At 46.4% G+C, this 24693-nt stretch overlaps 1 protein-coding gene across 2 annotated transcripts in view; it reads right to left on the bottom strand.

Moving 5' to 3' along the window:
* Window positions 1-24693, bottom strand: part of LOC118582838 (ubiquinol-cytochrome-c reductase complex assembly factor 1) — a 94135-nt gene that overhangs the window by 5815 nt on the left and 63627 nt on the right. For both annotated transcript variants that reach the window (XM_036185960.1, XM_036185961.1), the window contains one exon: window positions 5509-5586. In XM_036185960.1, coding sequence (XP_036041853.1) covers window positions 5509-5586 — 78 coding nt within the window. The remainder of the gene's footprint in view (window positions 1-5508; window positions 5587-24693) is intronic.

Raw genomic sequence — 24693 nt, 5'->3', positions numbered from 1 at the left:
TCTCGTTCCTTAGCTGAGCCTGACTAATCCCTATCCCACAGAGTTGTGAGAATTAAGAGACAATGTCCATGAGAGACTCTCTATCCAGCAAGGATTACAAAAACGTAGGGATACTTAGTTATTCAGTGGTCTAGCCTCCTGGGCCTGGGGCATGTAAGGCCTACTCCAGGTCATCTCTCAAAAAGGTTCGACCAACACGCAGGGAGTTAACAGATAGGTGGAAAAGAGATGCCGTCTGCTAAATACTCCCCATAGTTCCACAGCTGAAGACTCCCAGTGTGATGATGGCTGAGCCGGGGAAATCCGCTTCTTCTGGCAGATGGCAATGACAGCCAAGGACAAGCTCAGGCACATCATCCTCCCGCAAGCTATGTGCTAACACCACAGCCCGCCTGTGTGTGAAGTGCCCTGGGCACAGGCGGGACGCTGTTGGCAGAGACCCACTTATGTGATATGGGAAGGAGTGGGTGGGAGTGTCACAGAGGTGTGGAGGATGAGCAGAGCCCAGAAAAAGAGAAGCAGGGAGTCAGGACTTGCTGCAATCAGGGACCCCTGGAGCTGGGGGAGGTGGCTGGCTGGGACAGGGCAAATCCATACACAGGGGGCCTGAGCAGTTAGAAGGCAAAGGGGGACTCGGGAGGTGTTAGCCCTGCTAAGAACCTGTTCCAGATCACCAGGTCTCTGTGCCAGCTAGTGTCTAATGACTACCTGCACCACACAGCACAGGTATTATTACCCCCACTTGAATGATAAGTACCGAGGCTCCCTCAGAGGTTATCGAGGTAATTGGTGTTGAGAGAGGAACCTGCCTGCATTGCTGAGGTCAGGGGACGGGGCCATCACACAGCCCTGGCATACAGTAGCAGTGTGCTGAAAATGGCACACTCCAACACCGAACCAGCTGCAGCCTTCTTCCCATCAGACTGACTATTCAAGTGTGCAAGTGTGCAAATTTGAATGTCAAGAAGCACTAGGGTGCAGGGCCAATTTCCCACAATCTAGTGGGGTGCCCACTGTTTACCTCGAGGCATAAAGAAGGCATTCTTTAGGAAATTAGGGTGTCTAGGTCTAGAGTAACAGAGAAGAACTGTGGTACTATCCTGGAGTGGTAACTACCACTGTGTGCTTAGCACAATGCTAAGAACACAGAGTCGTACCGACTGCACTCAGCTCTCGGGTCCTGCAATCCAGAAGGGACAAGGTAGCACAGAGCAAAATCGTGGGCAGTGAGCAAATGCTGAGTCCCCTGGTGAGACCACAATCCACGGCTGCCTTTGCCTCCTTACTCCTCAGTCTTTACTTTTGAAGGAGTCCTTGAGAGCCCTCCCGTCCACACTGTGTCTTCCACTGTGGATCTCTATCAGCGCCCTCTATTAGTAATTAAGCATTTTTCTGCTGACTCAGGAGTTACTCATGTACCACCTGTCTCAGTAACATCAACGGGAAAGAGACTGAACCATGTTTCTTTGATTCACCAACATATTCCTCATCTATCACACGTGATAAACATGCTAAAAACCATTTCTAAATGGATCGATAGATAGTGAAATGCAGAGTAAAAACACAAGAGATCTAGAGAGGTTAGGAAAGAAGTGAACCAAAAAGTGACCTTTAAGAACAGGGAGGATCAAGTCAGGCGGTGGGGGCGCACACCTTTAATCCCAGCTCTAGGGAGGCAGAGGCAGGCGGAGCTCTGAGTTCCAGGCCAGCATAGTTTGCAGATTGAGTTTCAGAACAGCCAGGGCTACACAGGGAAACCCTGTCTTTCAAAAAACAAAAACCAAAACAAAACAAACAAAAAACCAAACCAACCAAACAAACAAACAAAAAAACCTTCTGGTAGGATCAGCTGGCCTTTGATCCCCAGCACTCCAGGTGGAGGCAGGAGGATCTCTGTGAGTTTGAAGCCAGGTTGGGCTACATAGTCAGCTTCAAGACAACCAAGGCTTCTTAAAATAAATAGACAAACAGACAGACAGACGAATGGATAGACGAACAGACAGACAGATGGATGGACGGATGGATGGACGAGGCTGCAGAGATGGCTCAGTGGTTAAGAGCACTTACTGCACTTGCAGAACTGGGTTTGGTCCCCAGCACCTATCTGGTGGGGACTCTAGTTCCAGGGGATCTGATACCCTCTTCTGGACTCCACTGTTATCAGGCATGCACATGGTGAACACATACACATACATACATACATACATACATACATACATACATACATACATATGTAAAAGTCAATCTTTAAAGAAATAGGGAGCACTGCAGGACATTCTAACCAAGAGAGAAAAATGCATGAAATACAGAGTGTCCTTCAAGGTAACAAGCTGACTCCTTCTCAGCTACTGACTTCAACACTCAACGGCCAGCAGAGTGTTACTCAGTCTCACCACCATCTGCAGGGCAGCGCGGCCAAAGACGTCCCGTGGAGGGCAGGCAATGAGAGAGAAAGATGGAGCGGACATGCACGGCACAACGGTTCACACAGTGACACTGTGAAGCCTGGACTGAACAGAGCAGAGAGACCGGGAGCATGAGCCACGAGGGACGGGCTCCCAGCACAACGGCGCTGGCCACAGAACTTTCCTCACCATCTACCACGATGGCCTCTGAAACATGGTTATCGAGCACCACTGGGACCAACAGGATGAGGACGTCAAGAGTTTGTTTTATTTAATGAAATCAAAATAGTGGCACGCGGCTAGTCTGGGGCAGGTCTAAAACCTTGTGATTATAGAGTGTTCTGAAGAACGGCTGCACCCACATGGCTTGCAGCCTCTTTGAAGTGAAGTTCCTTGGGTTCCAACCCACAGCTGCTAGTCCAACAAGCATTTTACCCCATTTTGTACATGACTCACTTGATACTTCAAAGTTTAAGACAACCTGTTCTGGACTCACACATCTAAACCTGGGAACTTCTTGTTGTTGTTTATTTTTTATTTGTGTTTCGTGTGCATGGGTGTTTTGTCTGTGTGAGGGTGTTGGATCCCCTGGAACTGTAGTTGTGAGCTGCCATGTGGGTGCTGGGAATTGAACCCAGGTACTCTGGAAGAGCAGTCAATGCTCTTAACTGCTGAGCCCTCTTTCCAGCCCCTTGGGAACGTTTACAGCTATGGCTGTCCACCCATACCAGTTAAGCCTGAACCTTTGGGTGTTGGGTTCCTGACACTGAAATTTCTAGAAAGTATTTTCTAGCTTTTCCTAGCTTCCCTGCTCATGTCGCCTGGGTGCTTGCTGAAGCACCAGCTGGCTCCTACTGGATCAAAGCCTTCAAAGGGCCTCAGGGATCAGATTTAAAGTGTCTCCCGGGTGCAAAATATGAGGGGTTCCAGTAGATGGTCCTAAACCCACGTACACACAACAAGCACCAACAAGTGAACTTGGGGGGCAAGAGAAAGAAAAGAAAAGAGAGCAGATGAGGTCTGAAGGGAGAAGTGGCGATGGGGGAATTGTAGGAGAGAGAATGGGAGGTGGATTTAATCAAAACATGTGATATGCATGCATGAAATTCTCAAACAATGAAAAAGGAGAACTTAAAAAAGCATCCAATGGCCTAGAAACTAGCTCAGTTGGCAGAGTGCTTGCCTAAGATGTATAAAGCCCTGGGTTCAACCCCTAACATGAATTAATTGAAGGTAGAACATGCCAGTGGAGATTACAGGCATGTGCTACCATGCCCAGTTTCATTCAGTTCAGAGAATCAAACCCAGGACCTTGTGAATTCTGGGTAAGTGACCTACCAACTGAGCTCCACCCCTTCCCTACTCTGTACATTTCTTCCCCTCCTCACTGCATGCCAAGCATCAGAAACAACTGGCCATTGTCACTTCCCAGAAGAAAGCACACCCAGCCAGGTGACGGACGGCTAATGCTGGAAAGTGCTGTAGGCACCCAGGGCAGGTGGAATGAGCTAAGTCTGGGGAAGGTTAGGGACCCTCTCCCAGGGGGTGGTGCTTGCACAAAGTCGGGAGTTAACTACAAAATGAGTTTAAAAGCACATCATTTATCAAGAAAAAAAAGGGGTCTGATGAATGCTGTGAGTATGTATACAGGTGTTCATTACACCATCTTTTTAACTTTTCTACACACTTGAAATTTCCATAATAAAGTTAGAGGGCTGGGGAATGACAGATACAACATGGATGAACCCGGAGACATGCTTCTAGGTGAAATAAGCCAGTAACTGTAAGGTTCTCCTCACACGAGTTCCTAGTCAATTCATAGAGACAGAAAGAAAAAAGTGCTTGCCAGGGGCTGGGAGGAGGAGGAAATGGAGAGCTGGCATTCAATGGGCAGACTTTCAGTTTGAGACTGTGGACTGTGACTGCTCAACATGCATAGCCCTGTGCATAAAGCACTCTGCAGAAAAGCATGTAGGTGCAACTCATTTGCACAGAGGCGAGGAGCTGCTGTCTACGGACAGATGACACCAGGAAGGAGACCCAGTGGACTATGGTGACTCCTCCTTTGGGGCTGGAAAGAAACAAGGTCTTTGTTGTATTTCAAGCCGGTTCATACAGTTTTGTGAACTTTAAAAACGAGTAATATGCAGCTAGGTGTAGTGTGGTGTATGCCATTAATCCCAGCACTTGGGGGCTTGAGAGATGGTTCAACATTTGTTGCTCTTGCAGAGAAACTGGATTCAATTCCCAGCTTCCACATGATGGCTCACAACCATCCTAACTCCAGTTCCAGAGGATTTATTGAAATCTGAATGACCTCCACAGGCACCAGACACTCATGGGTCATACATACATGTAGGCAAAAAGTTCATACACATAAATGAGTATGTGCTGCTTCAAAATGAAAAATAAAACAGTATACATTTTGTCCCACAGATCATGTCATTTACGTATGAGTGTCTTCCATTCTCTGGGAAGACACTGTGGCAGTGTCTGATTCACCTCTGTACCCCCATCCAGCACTCAGTGAGCGCTCAATGCTACCATGTTGAGTGTTTGACCACATTATATAAAGCTCTCTTTCCCCAGCACTAGATGAAGGTGAAGAAATAAATATTAAGCAAAAATGGCAAGTAGAGAATATGGTCTTCAAAGCTTCCTTCACATAGTCTCCTTAAAGGCTGGAGAGATGGTTCAGTGGCTATAAGCACCTGCTGCTCTTACAGGTCATAAGTGTGGTTCTGAGCATACAGGTCAGTGAATCACAACTGCCTGTAACTTCAGCTCCAGGGGATCCAGCACACACTCACACACATACACATGCACACATGTATGTAGGGGGAGCCTTTGCTGGGATTGGGTGCTCACACTGTGTAGTTCACAACTTAAAAGCCTTGAACTCCAGCTCTAGGGGACTGATGCCCTTTCCTGGCCTCCGTAGGCACTAACATGAACCTTCAAACACATGTGGTAGACACTCACACAGACACAGACACATAAATAAAAAGACATTCTTCAAAAAGCGAGGAGGAGGAGCGGAAAGGAGGAAGGTGGGCCTTTGTTGGGGAGGCTCCGTGAACTAAGGCTTGGCAAATGATCTTACCTCATCATACCCCAAGATTGCCGCATAGAAATTGTTAGTCATGAGGGCCATGTTCTTCTTGAGGATATAGGAATTAACCTACAAAACAGAAGTGTGAAAGTAAGGAAAAGCATGGTGTCTCTCACTCTCGGAGGCTGTTAAAGCAAAGAGAAAGGAACTCAGTTTAAACTGCTGGTCCCCTTGGCTGTCAGGACTTTCCAAAGTGAAACTGCCACTTCCTTCAGATTTTGATTCAAAACCACATTGGTTTTAATGACTGGACCCTCAACTGCATGTCAGTTTTGTGTTAGTTCTGATCAACACAAAGCATCAGAAACAGTGTCTGATTACAGCAGTACACAGCCTAGCATAGGAAAACAGGCATTGAAAAACTACTTGCAGGTGTGTGTGGGGGGAGAGTGTGCGCATGTGTATGTGTGTATCAGAAGTTCAAGGCCATAACAAGGTCATGCAGCGTATATGAGACCATGTTTCACAAACAATAAAAGGACTACTGAGATGGCTGGGCAGGCAAAGGTGCTTACTGCCAAGTCCGCCAACTGGAGTTCGATCCCCAGGACCCACATGACAGAAGGAGAAACACGACACCGCCAAGTCGTTCTCTGACCTCCACATGACACACACAAATAAGTAAACAGAATTTAAATTATCACTATTATCTTACTGTGTGTGTGTGTGTGTGTGTGTGTGTGTGTGTGTGTGTGTGTGTGTAAAATACCTGAACGAAGTTACCTAAGCCAGGAAGGACTTATTTTGGCTCACGGTTCTGAGAGGACACAGTCCCCTGAGCAATGAAGATGTGGCTGCAGGTAAATGGTGGGGGAGTGAGGCTACTAGTTCACATCTTGGTGGATCAGAAAGCAGAAAGCCTGGGCCGGAGGTGAGGCCCCACTACTCCTCAAAACCTGTCCCCTGGAATACTCTTCCCTTCAGGTAGCCGCCACCTCCTAAAGGTTCCACGACCCTCCTAACAGGTCCATCACTTAGAAACTAAGTGTCCAGACACATGAGCCTACAGGGGGACAGTCTGCAGTCAAATCATAACGTGTAATAAATCAAAGCCTGAGCAACCTTTATCCTGGGGTTCACAACTGTCTCTGGAGGTCAGAAAAGGCAAAAGGATTTGGGTTTAGACTCAGAAAACCCAGATTCAAGTCCTAACCCTGGTATATATTTTGGATGTGGTCTTGAGCAAGCCAAGCTCTCTGAGGCTGTTTTGTCTTGCCCTGCACACAAGAGCTGTTTTCAAGAGCACAGGAGTTCGTTTACATTCATTCATTAAGTTAACAACATACCCTGGAAGTCTTGGTAAATGGCAGCGAACTCTGCAAACACAAGCAACTGTGAGTAAGACCTGGTCTGTTTACACAAAACTAAAACGAAAAGCAGTTCCAGTACTTTACCGCCGTGGACAATGCTCAACAGTGAGGAGAGAATTGTGGAGTTCGGGGCTGGAAAATCTGAGATCGGCGGTGTCTGGGAGTGTAAGCCATGACCTTTCCCACCCACCTTCAGGCCAGGCCACGCTAGCCACTGCTCCTTTGTGCTCTCCGAGTTCTGTGTGTATTTCTCCCCCTAGGTACACAGTATGGTTGGAGCTGCTTGTATACCTGTCTTTCTCACCAGTCTGTGAGCTACTCAAGTTGGGTCACAGGAAGCAGGACTGAATCATTATGGCACGCAAACACCTGGCCCAGGACAGGGGCTAAGACGGGCATGCTGATAATAAATCCTTGCAAGGTCACCACCCAGGGCTGAGGACTTTCCTAGTGAGTGAGGCCCTGGGTTCAGCACCCCAAACAAACAAAAGAAAGGGCCACTCATAACATGCTCTATCCAATGCCACAAATTATTTTGTTTTTGCTGAAAAGGCACCTTCTGTGTGTCTGTAACCCCGGAACTACACACTACTATACTACTTTCTCCTGCTGCATCCAGTGTGCTGTGGTGAAAGCTTCAATAGCCAGAGTTAAGAGTTCCTTCTGTCACTGGAGGACGAGCGGTCAACCAGCCCCCTTCATACACTTGGGTTCCTCCTTACTATGTACTGGTTGTTCTCCTCAATGTGCAAGATGACCAGAGCCAAAAAAGCATGCCGGGGCATCCAACACAAGGCAAGGCACCACTCCTAGGAAAACATTTACCAAACCTGCTCGGTTGGCGGAGTTAGCGTACATACTACATCATGCCAACTAGCATTGAAGCTGGAAGGGCCTTCAGGGATCACCTGGCCCAGTGACCTCAAGGGAATGAATGGTGAAATGAAGCTCAAACACGGGACAGGACAGACCCAAGGTCACACACCAAGTTACCATCAGCGTAGGACTAGAGTGGAGCCCCCAAATAGTATTCTGCAAAGCGTGGTTCTCGCTTTCCCGAGTGGCCCACACAGGGACAAACGCATCTTCTCTTGGAGAAGATGCCTGGCTGCTGATTGCCAGGGGAGAGCGGAGGCAGGAATGGAGCTCAGTGTTAGCCAGGGTCTACTCCAGTACCCTCCTGTGAGCTCCCCATCACTTCTGCAGACAGAAAGCCAGCTGCCACACTAGGAATGGATTTCTAATAGCACCATCCAGGCTAGATTAGCTCTTAAGAAGGTCCCTTTCTGAAGACAGTGCAAGCTTGATCAGCAGATGAAGGAAGTGACAGCAACTTCTGAGCTACTAGAGTCCCCCCGCTGGGCCCCTGAGGCTGGAGCTTCTCTCTGCTGAACCCCCATTCTATTCCACTCCCTCCCTTAAGCACTGTCTGCTGGGGTGCAGGGTCTGCATCTCCCCAATGCTAGTCAATCCTATATGGAGCATGTTGCTTATGAATACGCAGATCCCCCAGCAGAAGATGGTGTTGGGCTGTTTGCTCATTAAGATCTTATCCTGTCCATAATGCTTTGCTTTTTATAAAAACCCCATATATACTGAGCCACCACATGGGAAAGGCTCCCTTTATATCAGTTACTCATATTTTCCCATTTATTTAAGCCATTAAAATTCATGCAGATATTTTATAAGCCATCAAGATTCGATGACTGCTATTACTGAATGTTTAATAATAAACTAAACAGAAGAAATCAGAGGGTTAAATGATGACTGCAATTCCTGTAATGACTTAATTAAATTTTTATTGAGTACATAAACTATGATGTCACTTCTAGCCAACCATGGTTCTGCGTTCGCTGCATGTCACAGGGTGGGAGCGCTCAATAGGAGGCTGGGCTAAATGAGCAGCAGGTCTCTGCTGCAGTGGGGGAGACAGCAAGGCTCATGTAACACACTCAATAAATTATCCGTTCATTTTCAAACAAAGTCCATGAGTTATAATATATTTGCCATGCACTTTTTATGACATAATAAAAATGTTACCTTAAGGATTACTTAACACATACTACAAATGTTATAGCAGAGGCAGGCACAAGGGGCAAAGAAAACAAACATGAACAGGCCAGGGACGGGTCCTGGAGTTTATGTCCCGGGGGAGCAGCACAGTATATTAAAAGGGGAATGCAAAAAACAGGGGGTGCAAGTGTGCAGGGTTACTAATCAGCAGATTAATGAATGAGACAGCCAACAGGGAGCACAGGCAAGAAGGCCTCTCACAAGGCACACGTTTAATTAATGGAGTATTCTCGGGGCGGGATGGGAGCTTTAAAGGGATGCCAGTTCATCTGAGGCCAATTCACTGCCCCGCCCCCTTCTCACCCCTGCAGCCCTTAAGGATGTTCATGCTTTACAGGAGCAGACTGTGGTGCAGAGACTGAAGGAGATCATGGCTTGGCCTCCGTGAGCGCTGGAAGGGCTTCTGGGGTTCCCTCGGTTGTTTTTCTGGCCTCCCTCCTTTTTGTCTCCCCAAGTTCATTTTAGGCTTTGTTGTCAACCCTGCCATTTCCACGGCTGTGTGGTACTCTCTTGTTCTTAGGACACTAACAAGAGTCCTTCTTGTCTTTACTGATGGAAGGGATGCTGGTTCTTCCTCATTTTCAAAGATCTAGCCTCCAAAATAGTTCTTCCCAATCTACAGGTACCGTGAATGATTCAAAGCCAGGAACAGGATACATAATTAGCTATTATCACGTGCTAAATGTGCTAACAACTTTATGCATACTAGCTCAATTAATCCTCCCTAATGAACTCTGAGAGGCTACCATTTTATCTCCATTTTTAAAAGTCCGGTTTTGCTCATTGAGACCTCTATATTTAAAATCTAACTAGTTTGATGATGTATGAAAAGCAAGGTACATGGTTGGCAGTGAGGACTACAAAACCAGCAGCCTTAATTTCTGAATGGTCACATAGCTGGCCTTTCCTTAGGGTTGTTAAAAAGCAAATCAGAGCCGGGCGGTGGTGGCACACGCCTTTAATCCCAGCACTCTGGAGGCAGAGCCAGGTGGATCTCTGAGTTTGAGGCCAGCCTGCGCTACAGAGTAAGTTCCAGGACAAGGCTCCAAAACTACACAGAGAAACAGAGAAATCTCGTCTCGAAAAACCAAAAAAAAAAAAAAAAGCAAATCAGTAATCCCAGTACTTGGGAGGCAGACATATTACAAGTTCAAGGTTAGCTTTAGTCTACAAACGGAGTTTGAGGACAGCCTGAGTTCTGCCTCAAAATCAAACAAGCAAATCTAAACAGATGGCTGTCCTTGGAAATTACTATTACTTTTCCAGTTGACCAGGCATTGGAATACAACTGTTATGATCACCTTGAAAAGCAGCTGATGAGATACAGTAAATCTTGAGAAGATCAAATATCAGCTTAATATTCTTATGGTCAGGGGACGCACGCACGTACGTAAGCACGCACGCACGCACGCGCCTCAGAAGCTTCGGATTGTATCTCGTTTTATAAGTTTCGTGCATAATCCGAACAGAGTTGTCACTGGCCTGGAAGTCTCCATTTTTTGTTTGTTTGTTTGTTGTTTTTTTTTTTTTTTTTGGAAACAGGGTTTCTCTGTGTTCTCTGTGTAGCTTTGCGCCTTTCCTGGAACTCACCTGGTAGCCCAGGCTGGCCTCGAACTCACAGAGATCCACCTGCCTCTGCCTCGCGAGTGCTGGGATTAAAGGCGTGCACCACCACCGCTAGGCAAATGTAAATTAACTTTTTTTTTTTTCCTGTCGGAGCTGAGGACCAAACACAGGGTCTTGTGATTGCTAGGCAAGCGTTCTATCACTGAGCTAAATCCTTAAACCTAGTCTCCGTTTTAATAACGGCACTGTAGTACAGAGTTCAAAGGAAGTGACTGTGAAGCCTTCCATTTAAATCCGTGTTGATAATGACTGATGGGACGACATGTCCACATATTCCACTTGGTTTGATAATGTTGTCATGTTTAGGTCTTTCTTTGTGCCTTCGAGTTAGACCTCTGTCCACTAGTGGCTCATGCAGCCTAACTGAAGCTATCGCATGAAGAACGGTACAGGCGTAAAGCACAAGCTGTTCGTTTCTGTACTTTGGAAACAGAGGTAAAGTGGAAACAACTCAAAATTAGTGGAGAAGTTGTCACAAGAACAAGACAAGATTTGACAAGGTCAAGGCAGGGTCATTTGCCAAAATAAACAAGTAATGGAGAGCGAGGTTTTGAGTAAGCAGAAACCAGTCAGGGCAAATCTCTGATCACAAAATAGGAAGCCAGAAGTGTGGATAAGGCTGGTGGTGCAGGCTTGTAAGTCTGTGCTACAGAGTGAGTTCAAGACCAGCCTGAGCAACTTTAGTGTTTGTCTCCAAATAACACACAGGCCAGGTATGTAACTCAGTAGGGTTCAATACCCAGAACCACAAAAATGGAAACAAAAACAAAAACAAAAACAAAAAAAACCCTCACATTTGATAGCTAATCTTCACTGTCATTTACCTGGATTTATAATCACCTAGTAGTTTCTGGGTAAGTTGAACTAAGGAGAGAAGACCCTTCTTGAGTGAGTGAGTGTGTGTGTGTGTGTGTGTGTGTGTCCGTCCTGAATGAGTGTGTATGTCCTGAATGTGTGTGTGTATGTCCTGAATGTGTGCGTGTCTGTTCGTGTGTGTCCAGGACCAACTGAACTGAAAAGGAGAAGGCAGGCTGAGTACACACTCACCATCTTTTTCCTGACTGCAGATGCACACACAGACTGGTCCACCTTCCTCACCTTCTTTACTAAGTTGCTTTTGTTGGGTATTATCACAGTAAAAACGAAAGCAACTAATACACTCCCAAACCCAGAAATGTGACAAGATAACCATAATTAGATACATATAAATATATAAGAAAAACTACAGGCAAAGGTAAAAATGTATCAATAGAGGCCAGAGATGGCTCAGCGATAAGAGCACAGGCGGTTCTTTTGGAGGACCTGGGTTTGATTCCCAGCTCATAACTGTTAATGCCAATCTCAGGGGATGCAACGCTTTCTTTTGTATTCTGTAGGCACCAGGAGCACACAGATACACACATAGGCAAAATACCCAAACACATAAAATAAAATGAATTAAAAATAATTATTATTATAAAAGAAAAAAAGTTTTATTACCAGTACACTTTTATTGTTTTGTTAGCTTATCACGCTTAAGAATTAATTTTATGGAAAAACCAGAGACATATCAGTGAAGAACAGATACAGTTACAAAAGTTAAAACTGACAACCGTCTAGGACACTCCCTGTTACATGACCAACAGAACCATGTAGAAGTGATTTCACAGATTGGCAGGAATGCTTCCACCATCAAACAAGAACTCCAAGGACCAAGAGATGATTTATTCATTCTGGTCCGATTTGAGATGATGTTGTCTCCTGCTCCGTTCCCCTAGGCCAAGGATCTACTTTACTAGCAAAGTAAGTTGAAACAGTGCAGATCCTAGAACCCTGGCCTCTCTTCAGAGACGGGCATATAGCCCAAGCTGAATTATCAAATTCTTGCTTCTAAGAACAAAAATAAAACTCTGCTACAGCTTGGTGACCCTAAAGTTGCAAAAGCTCCCGCACTAAGGTCCCTTGGCCCCAGGAGTCTTTCCGACTGTGGCTTGTTGTTAGAACTCCCCTTTCCACATTGGGAGCCCCAGTTACCTTCCAGAGAATCTGCTTAAATGGGCCAAGGTTGGCACTCTTGTTGCTCACAATCAATCTAAGTACCATCATTCATCAACTCATTAAAACCAGGTGACTGGGCCGGGCGGTGATGGTGCATGCCTTTAATACCAGCACTAGGGAGGCAGAGGCAGGTGGATCTCTGTGAGTTCAAGGCCAACCTGGTTTATATATCGAGTACCAGAACAGCCAAGGCTACACAGAGAAACCCTGTCTCAAAAAACAAAAAAACAGGGGTTGGGGATTTAGCTCAGTGGTAGAGCACTTGCCAAGCAAGTGCAAGGCCCTAGGTTCAATCCTCAGCTCTTAAAAAACAAACAAACAAAAACAAAACAAAAAACAAAACAAACAAACAAAAAAAACCACCACAGGCAAGACAGCATTTGTTGAATGCTTACGAAGAACCAGAACCTGTACTAAAAACTTTCAATGTTGGGGTTGGGGATTTAGCTCAGTGGTAGAGCGCTTGCCTAGCAATCACAAGGCCCTGGGTTCGATCCTCAGCTCAAAAAAAAAAAAAAAAGAAAAGAAAAAAAGAAAAAGAAAAAAAAACTGTCAATGTGTTATCTCTTTATCATCAGAATAATCCCAAAGACAGTGTTCCTGTCCTTATTTTCTAGAGGAGGCACCCCTCTTATTTCTGGGAAGCTTTTCAAGTCCCCCACGCCTCCTTGCTGCTTTTCCGCCTTGTGGGTCTTATGCTTCCACCAGGAGCACTCACTGTGCTACTGCAGCATCTGTTTGTAGGCCAAGTCCAACACACTGCATTGGATGATGCCCCGAAGGTAGAGGTGCTGCCTGGCATCCGTCAGCTGAACCAGCCAATGTTTCGCCCCAAACGTGTCTTGAAGCAGCAGTTTCCATGCGCCTTTCCACATTTCAAGAAAGCTCCCTGAGAACAAGAGTGTAGCCGCTGCTGTTCTCAGGGTTTTGTGCACACAACTCCACTCCAGATGAGGAGAGCTGGCTTCTGTCCTCATGCGGCCTGTGAAATCCCATACCCCTCTCAAAGAGCATCTTCACTGAGCAAGACTAAAGGGCGTCTCCTCCATCACTAGCACTTGCTGGAAACTGCAGGAGGAGCTATCTAGAGACACCAAGGTCACAGCCGAGCTTCCGGCTGTGGAGAAGGACCCTCACAGCTGTCAGCCTGGAACGCTGCAAGTGTGTTATCAGCCCTTCTCCTCCACCTGCCCTTCAACAGAGAGAGCCTCCAACTGGGCAAGGCTTCCCAAGCAGTGCTTGTCCGTCCCTCCAGGTCTGAGCGGGCTCACGCCTTGCCAGCAAGCGCTAGTGCAGAAACGTCTCGGGCAGGCTTTTGTGTGCTGCTGTGAAATACGAAATCTGGAATCTGAAAACAGTTTATTGGGGATCGCTATTCCCCAGGAATCAGGGTAGAACCGACAAGCAAAACAATGTCCTAAAGTACAAGCAACAGATAATCCCATTGACTCCTATAAGGATGGCTAGAATTCAACATACAAAGAGAAGAAAGGAAGGAGGGACCCTCACAAGAGAATGTGAATTGGTGCAACCACTGTGGAGGGGTTGACAGTTTCTCTAAAGGTTAAATATTGAACTACAGTGTGGCCCAGCAAGTGTATCTACAGAAGGAGTGCAAGCATGGCCCATATAAGATATGGCAATGGTGTGGGGGGGGAGATGGGGGGGGGGGGGGGGGGGGGATGCTTTGGAGAAGAAGTGTCATTCACCATCCTGCACTTCAGAGTGTGAACAGGTCTGTTCAGACAGAAAGCTGGAGAGGAAAACAAGTACTGTCTTTTCAGAGCAAAGTAGCCAGGCTGGCCTCAGACTCAGTGATCCTCCTACCCGCCTTTTGAGGGCTGGGCTTTGTATTGTTTGTTTGTTTGTTTGTTTGTTTGTTTTGAGACAGGGTTTCTCTGTGTAGCCCTGGCTATCCCGGAACTCACTCTGTAGACCAGGCTGGCCTCCAACTCACAGAGAGATCCACCTGCCTCTGCCTCCCTAGTGATGGGATTAAAGTTATGTGCCACCACCGCCCAGTGAGGGCTGGGGTTTTAAAGGCATGTGGTACCACATCCAGCTTCAGAGCAAAGTCTGTAACAAAAACAACTAGACTGGAGGGCTGACAAGATGGCTCAGAGGGTCAAAGCATTTGCCATCAATTCCGATGACCTGTGTTCAACCTGAGAGCCACATAGTAGGAGAGAACCGACTCTTACAAGCTGTCATCTGACTTCCACGTGTGCCAGAATGTGTGTGTGTGTGTGTGTGTGTGTGTGTGTGTGTGTGTGTGTGTGTGTGAAAACCAAACCTCATAGTGGGCAGAAGCAGAGAGGCAAACATGCTGTATTGTCTGTAAACGGCCCCGAACGCCACATGAAGATAAGAAGCTACACAGACACTTTTATTTTCTGGCAGTAAGGATGCTAGAGTTGGGCAGAGGATGAAAGGCAGAAATCACAGAGACGGCTGTGTAATAGTCCAGGTGATAAAGAACTCAGTCGATGGCAGCTGAAACGGGAAGACGAAGGAATGCAGGGAAGAAAATTATAAAGCTGGGTGTGATGGCACATGCCCATAATCTGAGCACCTGGGAGGCAGAGATAGGAGTATCCAAAATTCGAAGTTAGCCTCTGCTACACGTGACTCTGCCTCAAATCGGGGGAGGGTCTATGGTGTAAGGTGCAGGATCAGGTTATCGATCAATGAAGGGTGAGGCCAGAACCCGCACGTAACCAGACCTCCTGAAGGAAAGCAAAGAGCGGGGAGAGAGGAAAGGCAATGACCAAACACAGTCGCACACTGGTGACTTTCCAACCCCGGCAGCACCCAGTGTAGACAACTAGTCTGCAGGGTTCTAGCGATCACTGTGCCCTTAATGTCTTCTATGCTGTGGTAATGGAAAATCTTACTTGGATAAGATGTAATGTGAGCAAGATGTATATTTAGCTTGAGCCCAGCAGGCGTCTCCAGGGAAGCAGGGGTACAGCATAGGAGAGCCTTTAGGGGCCTGAGCTTCCTGTTCAGCCATTTGTTCACTGCAAGTCCATAGACGCCATTCCTCTGGTCCTCGATATTCAGCCTGTGGCCACGAGACCTGATGACTGTCAGTGAGAAGATGCTGACACACGTGGGTGTCTGGAGACCTTCACAGACTCCTAATTGTACCCTGGACCTCACGACGACAGTTATGGGTACAGAAAGCTATCGGCACAACTTTGCCTCCTTAATGATTAACGTAGACAGACTCGGCACATTGGACAAGTAGAAGATGCTTGCTCCCTACTGCAATTAGCTACTTCAACTACACAAACGTGATCCAACAGGTGAAAACAGATAACCAACAATTCCGTGCACTCCTAACTAGGAAAGCCAAGGATGGTGGGGCCAAAACAATGTAGGGGACCTAAAGCCTATGCTGAGATCACTGGTCCAGTTCTTGTCCCTTGTCCTGCTCAGCAGTCCTCCAACAGATCCATGACAGGGCACAGCAATGCTTGTTTAGAGGAGGCCTATCCAGCTCCCTGTCTTACTAAGAGGGTCCTAGCTACATCATCCAACAGCCCTGCCTTCCTCTTCAGGTAGTGAAGTGGAGATATCCCCAATGAACAGTTACACAATTTAACTGGTGACGCCACCTGGGCCCAGACTAAAGTCTACAGACTAAACAGTAAAGCAGACATTTCCAGTGGCCACAGGATGCTTCTCTTTTGCCACTGTGTCCTTACCGTTCAGAGTTCAAATTTTCCAAGTGACCAACCCAATGGTAATCTGAGAAAGAGGTCATTCCCCAATGCAGAAAGGAGGAAACAAAGGCTCAGACAGCTCAAGTGACTTGTCCATTTATAGGAGCCCAACTTGTTTGTGAGTGACAAGGTCTCATTGTGTTATTCCAGAACTCTAGGCTCAGGTGATGCTCTATTCTATTTTGGCACAATGTTCCTTTAAGGCTTAGAGAGACCTGCCATTCAGTTGACGGCTTACAGAAGTACCCTGGAGAAGGCTGAACTGGACCAAATACAAATAAGACCACTCCCACCCAGAGTGACTGAAGAACAAGCTTTGGAAAGATATCCTGAAAATGGAGCTAGCACCTGGTCTTGTGAGCTCAGCTAGTGGCTGTCTCTAGAGCATATTGCTGTTGTATTTTTAAAAAATTATCTCTTTATTTTCATTGTAGGAATGTTTGGCCTGCATGTATGTCTATTGGCCATGTGTGTGCCTGGTTCCTGTGTAGGTCAGAAGAAGGCCTCAGATCCCCCGGACAGGAGTTATAGTGACTGTAAGCCATTATATGGGTGCTGGGAATCAAACCCAGGTCCTCTGCAAGAGCAGCCAATGCTCTTAACCTCTAAGCTATCTCTCCAGCTCCTTTTTTTTTTTTTTTTTTTTTTTTTTAAATAAGCAAAATGTTCTTTAAATAGCATTTTATCCGAAGGAAAAAGAATACCTTGGAAAGAATGCTGTGTCTCGTAAGGAATCTCTTTGGTGGTCTACATTTAAGACAACTAAGAAACTGCACTGCTACCTACGCACCAGCCCATCCTCCCTTCAGTCACACTCCTCTACACTAGGGCAGCTTCTCTAGGAAGTCTGCCTCAAAAGGAAAACAAAACGGCAGGTGAACGTATCTTTCTTGTTTATCTATTTGGTTTGGAACTGAACCCGGGAAGAGAGCCCTTTAACCTCCTGGCATTAAACCGCTTGTGAGCCTTGTAAGGTCACTTTTCCCTGAGGTACTCTGAGCTAACAGTATTTATGGGTTAGCATGCGGTAAGAATGAACAAAGGTGTTCCTTCAATCATGAATGAAACGCTTCTTTTTTCTTTTGGTCTTTTGGAGACAGGGTCTCATGTAGCACAGGCTGTTCTGGAATTCAACAGTAGTGGAGAATGACTTGGAATTACAGATCCTCTTGCCTCCATCTCGAAAGTTAAAGTGATGGGTTATAGGCATCTTTCACCTTGCCCAGCTGTGTGGGAGAAAGGCCACACAAGTCAACGATGATGCCGGTTAGGAGGGGAGCCACAAGAGCGAGTCAGGGCTGTCTATTACAGATGGCAATGGCAGGCATCTTCCCTAATTGCTCTCTACCTTTTTTGTTTGGCTTTGGGTTTTTAAGACATGGCTTACTGGCTTGGCTACACTGGCTGGCCAGCAAACCTCAGGGACCCTTTCTCTTCCTTTCTAGTGTTAGAATTGGAGACTTCCCTATGTACCCAGCTTTTTACATGGATGCAGGAATTTAAACCAGGGGTCCTCACACTTGTGTGGCAAGCACTCCCAGCCCGAGTGAACTTTTCATGGAGATGTAGGGCTTCTGGAACAGAGAAGGAAGGAGTATAAGAAGCCAAGGCCTCCACAAGCACCACAGGCCTCTACATGTACCAAGCTAGATGAGACAGGGCAAGGCCAGCCCTCCTTTCTCTAGAGAGGCTTCCTTTGGCAAGCAAGTCGCTTTGGGACTAAAGCACCACAGACAATAAACAGCTCCAGTTTCTAAAAGAGAAAGCTGTGCATATCTACCCAGGATGCCAAAGACAATGGCTTATTTGAAACCCAAAGAATCTTACTTAGCAAAGGGCACGGACTGGGTGGAAAAAGGGGAGTGGGGGCATACACAAAGGTACTGGGGCTGGGGATTTAGCTCAGTGGTAGTGCCCTTGCCTAGCAAGCGCAAGGCCCTGAGTTCAGTCCTCAGCTCTGGGGAAAAAAAAAAAAAAAGGTACTGAATACTTGTGGGGCAGGGGCGGGGGGGGGGGGGTATCATCTTTTATCCCCTGCCTCAGCCACTCACAAGGCCATGGCCTAGAAAAGGAGCGACAGATAGTTTACACCTTTTATTATTCTGATAGAAATGTCTCTCCTGGGAGCAGGCAGGGGTCAAAAGTCCAGCACCAAAACTATATATCTTTATAAGTCATGAGCAAAAAAGCATTACAGCAGACAGTTATTAAAAAAAAAAAAAGCCACAGTGACCAGCTGGGTAGGTGTTAGAAAACTCACTCCAAATAATTGATTCACCGAGAACCACAAAGGGCTTTCCCAAGAACAGCAAAAACACCATTAATTCCCCTAGCACCCTCCCTTTCAAAGGGCTCCAAACACCACACATTTCATATTAAATTGTCCTCAAAGACTCCAAAATAAGGGGTTACTATTCCCCTAAGTACAGATGAAGAAACTAAAGCATTCGTGCCCATCACGCAGTGCCAGGCCATGCTAAGGCTGCTTGTGCACGATCCAGGCCTCCAATACCACCTCCATCCCCCACAAAGATGAAAAACAGGATCTCTATCCTCCAGAACCCCAGAGTCCAGCAGAGCCCGGCAGATGCACACATAGTCCCCTGATGTTTATGTGAGACGCTATTGGAAAGGCCCATATACACAGCCTAAGAGCTCCCATTTACCGGTGCCTAGTAGGTTCCAAGCACTGATCACTGTACTGAGTTCTATTGTTTAAGTCACCCAACAATGTGTGACTAATAGAAAAAGGAATGAAGGCAAGAAGAGGCCACCTGGGACAGAGACATGATTAGAACCCGGACCCACTTGGCTATGGAAGTTCTGGAGCTGCAAGGTGACTGTTGGAAAACTGGAACCTGGCCTCTGGGCTTTTCAGCACCGAATGCCCACATGATCGAGACAGACAGCAGGCACACACAGAGAGCGGCGCTGCATTTGAGAGGGGCCTGTTGCCCAGGTCCAGAGTTGCATATATTAGTAGGGACTTTCCATCATGGGAACAGCGCCTGTATCTTTCAAAAGGGAACAACAGAGCGCTCTCTGGGCAAAGAAGAGTTGAGAAGTCCTGAGCTCTTCTTGTTCTTCTGTGGGCACTGGAGATATAATAGGACCAAGGTCTTCGACCAGGTGGTCCACGTAAACAAGTCCTGTGGCCTTTGCTCAGAGTCCCGCGGGGGAAGGGCCCTTTGTTGGCGATCCCTGAAGAAGGGCACAGCGTGGTGACAACGCCTAACAGCTGTAAGCTCCACCTAAGCAAAAGCTCTATCTTGGAAGAAAGAAAATGACAGACTTGGAGGAAAGACAACAGCAGGCCACAGTCCCAGAAAGACTACTGAAAACCATGGCCAGTCATGAGGACTGCCTGAGTCCTCAGAATAGGGAGACAGATGGAGGAAGGTTTTTAAATCTTAATCTCAACCTAACGAAATAGGAACAAAAACCTTTGGTGGAACCAGCTCGCACTTAACAGCACCAGCTTGTTATGTAATCTTGGGATCAGTTCACATAGCCTTCAACATACTCTATGATTCATTCATTTGCTCTATTATTATTTATGTTGTACCCACTTCCAAAAGAGGGTCAACTTAACTTAAAAAGTATATATGATGGCTAAAAGGGCAGAGCTTTGAAACTGTCAGATCTGGCCTGTGACTCTTGTGGCCACAGGCACATGCTTTGCTCTTCCTCCTGGGTTCACCTCAGCTTAAATCGTGGATGGATTCAAGGCTATCCAAGCTCACCTGTCGGACAAGTGGGACAACAAAGATTGAAAACTGCCCGGCCAACACTCTGGCTTCCCCACAGTACACATCTAACTCAAACAGAAGCCAATGGGGCCAAGAATGGAGTGTGCAAGAGAGAGGACCAGTGACCGGTGCTATCCAAGCATCTAAATAAGGGGAGCTTTGTACTTCTGGGACCCACAGCAAAAGGCAAGTGGGGTTATTCCACCGTTCTGGGTAATGAGGAAAACCTGTAAACTCATCAGGACAGAGAAAGTGCTGAGGTACTGCACCCTCAAGTAAATGCAAATGTGCATGCATATTTACACACACACACACACACACACACACACACACACACACACACACACACACACACGAACACCATTTCTTGCCGCAGGAAGAGGGTGAAAGGCTCTCCAGAGCCCTGCTGCTCTGACACCACACAGCTGTTGCCTCCAGTGAAGAACTGCAAGAGTTAAAACATTTTTGTGCCAATATTTTAAGAGTGCAGAAGGTTCCAAATTACATGTAAAATAAACAATGCCAGACTGTGAAAACTCTTGGCTGCAACGTTCTCTGATGTTAACAAGAGTTTCTTTATTACTGTAACCTTTCAGAAGTGAATAAAAATTATTTCTCTGCCCTAGTTTTGCCCTCCAGTAAAAGTGAAGAGAACAGTGACCATGGAATGAGCGGTACAATGACCCCTCCTGAAGGCTGGGGGCTGGGCAGGGGGCAGTTGAAAACAAAGCCTTCCATATACATTTCTTTTCCAAAGTGGAAAAAAAAAAAGCTTTTTTGTTTTGGTTTGGTTTTGAGAGTGTGCATGTGTGGAGGTCAGAGGACAAGTTACAGGGTCCTTCTCTCCTTCCACCATGTGGGTCCTGGGGATGGAACAGAACTCAGGTCATTAAGTCTGGTGGCAAGTGCCTTTACCCACTCAACCATTTCACCAACCCGGTCTTCCATATATATTTCTAATCAGATGTTAGACATTTAGTTTGGGCTGTGGTGATCAGATTGTACAATGTCACATTGCTGACATTTTGTATGTAACTAAAACACTTAGAGGCACAGTAGAGCATTTGAGGATGCCCAGACCAAGCTAACACTACGAAGAAAGTTAAGATCTAACCAGGACTCCTCAAATATTCAGTAAATCTCCTTACTCGGAAACCGAGTCTGAAGTGCGGTAAGTAAAGAGGAGGCCAGATGTGGCAGTGCACATCTTTAACCCCAGCACTGGGGAGCAGAGGTGGCAGACTGCTCTAAGGCCAGCCTGGTAGGTCAGCCAGGGCTACAGAAAGAGACCTTTTCTCAAGACAAACATCAAAACCCCAAACAAGGAAGAGGGTTTGTGTGTGGCTAGGACTCAGGACAAGATATAGTAGACCCTGAGGTCAAGGAATCTGTAAATATCAGACATATGGAAGGATCAAAATAGAGCCAGATAAAGAGAGCCTGCTTTCACCACCACAGGAAAAGGAATAAGGCCCGCAAATGAAGTTAAACACTGCCCTCTCACGTCACTCTGTAACATTCAATTACCCAGAAAGTCATCCCAAATGCCATCTAACCTGAGCGCTTCTCTCCTGGTATTCTCAGCCATTTAAACATTGTAATTTCCCAGTAGTATAATTACACTTATGTTTGCCTTCTGCTAGACTAGGAAGTCTTAGTCATCCTTGTAGCGCTGGTGTTTAACATAGTAGCCGGAAGCTAGCAGGCCACAATAAAATGGATAGATAGGTAAAATTTTGTACTTGATGAACTGCAGTTTAAAAAACCAAAAAGCAGAACATAAGCTCTTGAACATAGCACAAGGCAAGCTTTCTAATCTTTGCAGATGTGGAAGGCTGAGTCTGGAAAAGAAGGTAGAGATTATCTAACTCACCTCTCAGGGACTTAGTCAAGCTGCAGGCTGGCTAGAACTCCTTCCTTTACACCACATCCACACCACCCTTCATTAGCCTGAAGCGGTAATATACATGTTCATTTGCTGGTAGGATGAGAAACATGATTAAAACTGCACATTGTGAGAGTGCCATTCATTATAAACAAATGGGGGTTGCGGTGAGGGCTCAAAGATTAAGAGGAACGTGTGTGTACTGCTCTTGAAGAGGACCCAAGTTTGATTCCCAGCACCCACGTCTAACAGCTCACAACCATCTGTGACTCCAAGTGCCAGAAGGCTCTGACACCCACTTCTGGCCTCCTTTGGCACTGCACTCAAATGCACATACACACAAACACATTATTAAAACTAAAAAAATAATAATATATGAACAAACTATGGATATCATGCTAGGAATTAGGATCATTTCATATAAAAATATTGGGTTCCCATTAAAGCTATCAGATGGTTACCAATGGACCCAGTGAATCCCAAGAAAATAGAAACATGTTCAGACAAAACTTAGCCCAAATGTCCAATGTGCATAAAGAAAAAAAGCAAAGCATGCTACAACACAATGGACCTTGAAGATGCTCAGTAAAGAGAGCCAGATGTCAAAGGCTGCATATTACATTAGTTCTGCTGATAGTCTGCTGAGACGAAAAATTCAGAATGGGTAAACTGAAGAGATGGAAGAGGGGAATGGAGAGAGGGAGTGATGGTATGGGCACAGTGTTTCTTTCTGAGGTGATGGGAATGCTCTGGAATTAGACAGTGGTGCAGGTACCTAACACTGTGACGTTACGTAAAACCACTACTTATTCATTGTGCTTGTGAGCAGGTGAGCATGTGCCACAGCTACACGTAGCTGGCAGAGGTCAGAAGGTGACTTATGGGAGTCAGTTCTCTTCTCCCACTCCTCACGCCCCTGGTCAAACCTCAGGTCATCAGGCTTAGTGGCTGAGCCATCTCACCAGCCAAAAAAAAAAGATTCAAAATGTTGAAGGTTGGAAGAATTACGTATCAATTTTTTGTTTAATGAAAAAATGGAATTCCTCCTTCGAGGAGCTAACCATCTCGTGGGAGGAGCCAGGAGCAGTGAACTTAGGTAAGGACCAGCTGCTTCAGTGCTGTGTGACATGAGTTCCGGAAGTCAGAGGAAGAAGTAGAGGACAGTGGTCTTCTTGAGGCCAATCCTAGAGCCCCAGCTTTCATCAATGGCCTTGTCAGGCCATACAGAGCAATGATCAGGGCAGGGCCAAGCTGGGGTGGGGAGCTCATGCTTATAACCATGGCACTTAGGAGGCTGAGCGAGACCTTGGAGAATAAGCATGGTAAGTTTTGGGGTTTCCATGCAGACTTGGTTAAGTTACCAAAATGAGTAACAGTCTTCCAGAAGACCCCTGCGACCTCCCTCCTGGAACCCTGTGAATGTCACTTTATACAAAAAATAAACAGATAAATCTGTTTTTTAAGACCTTTAAGATGTGGAAATCAGTTGAAATGTCTGGGAGGATCCTAACTGTAATTCCACACATCCTTACAAGAAAGAAGCTGAGAGAGATTTGAACCAGAGAGAAGAGGAGGCCAGAGGCAGAGACTGGCGATGCAGCCACAAGTCCAGGGATGTTGGCAGCCATCAGAGGCTAGAAGGAGAAGAAAACAGATTCTCCCCCAGAACCACCAGAAAGGAGCATAGGACTAGCAACATATTGAGCTCAGTCCAGAGAAATTGATTTTTTTTTTCCTTCTAGGTCCTAGAGTCTAGGAATATGAGAGAATAAATTTCTGTTGTTTCAGGCCACCAAGTTTGTGGTAATAAATGCTATAGCCGCTACCGGAAACAAATGGAATGTTCTCTGCGGTCTTTAGTTTCCTCAGCTGTGGCATGAGGATGGAGTACTACCTTGCAGACAGACAGTTTTAAGAGGGTAAAAGCCAAGCAGTTCTCGTAAAGTGCATGGTGATGAGACACACTGAGTGGGTGTGGCTGTCACCATCTCAACCATCCTGGGCTATCAGCATACGCCCATACCTTACGCCCCGAGCAAGAAGAGCTCTAAGAACTGACGAGCAGACAGCCTGGGCTCCCCAGTCGGCTCCTGATTTAGACTCACCCCTCTGGCTCTCCGTTAGGTAAAAGACAGGGTCAGACTAGGGGTAGTGGTTCTGAAACAGAAGGGCTTGTCTTAAAAATAAAAGCCCTGCTGGGCCCTGTATTAGCTATTTTATCACAGTGATAGAACAGTGGCCAACTCGACTTCTGGAAGCGTTTGGGCTTACGGTTCCAGAGGGTGAAAGTCCACGATGCTGGGGCAGAGGCAACAAGCAACAGGCATGACGGGGCTGGAGCAACAAGCTGAGGCTCACAACCTGAACATCCTGAACTACAAAGAGGACACAGAGGGAACAAACCTGGAATGGCAGGTGGCTTTGAAGCCTCAAAACTGCCCACAGTGACATACTGCCTCCAGCAAGGCTACATCTAAACCTATCCAAACAGTGCCACCAACTAGGGACCAAGGATTCAACCGTCTGCGTCCATAGGGGACAGTCTCTGCAGTAGCACAGGACCTACTTCCAGAGTTCCTCATTCAGCTGATTTCTTAAAAAATTCCCAAGTGATGTTGAGGCTTCAGGTATAGGAACAAAAAACTGAGACTCTTCGGAAAGTTAGTTCAAGATTTCTTTTCAGGTGGAAGTCTAAGATTCCAGCAACATGTGATGTGTATAGCACTCCAGCAATAACGGTTGCCCACGCTGAAACAGCCTTGGGACGA

Source organism: Onychomys torridus, chromosome 4 (genome assembly GCF_903995425.1).
Source record: "Onychomys torridus chromosome 4, mOncTor1.1, whole genome shotgun sequence".
NCBI lineage: Eukaryota > Metazoa > Chordata > Mammalia > Rodentia > Cricetidae > Onychomys > Onychomys torridus.
This window is presented reverse-complemented; position numbering and strand designations above follow the sequence as displayed.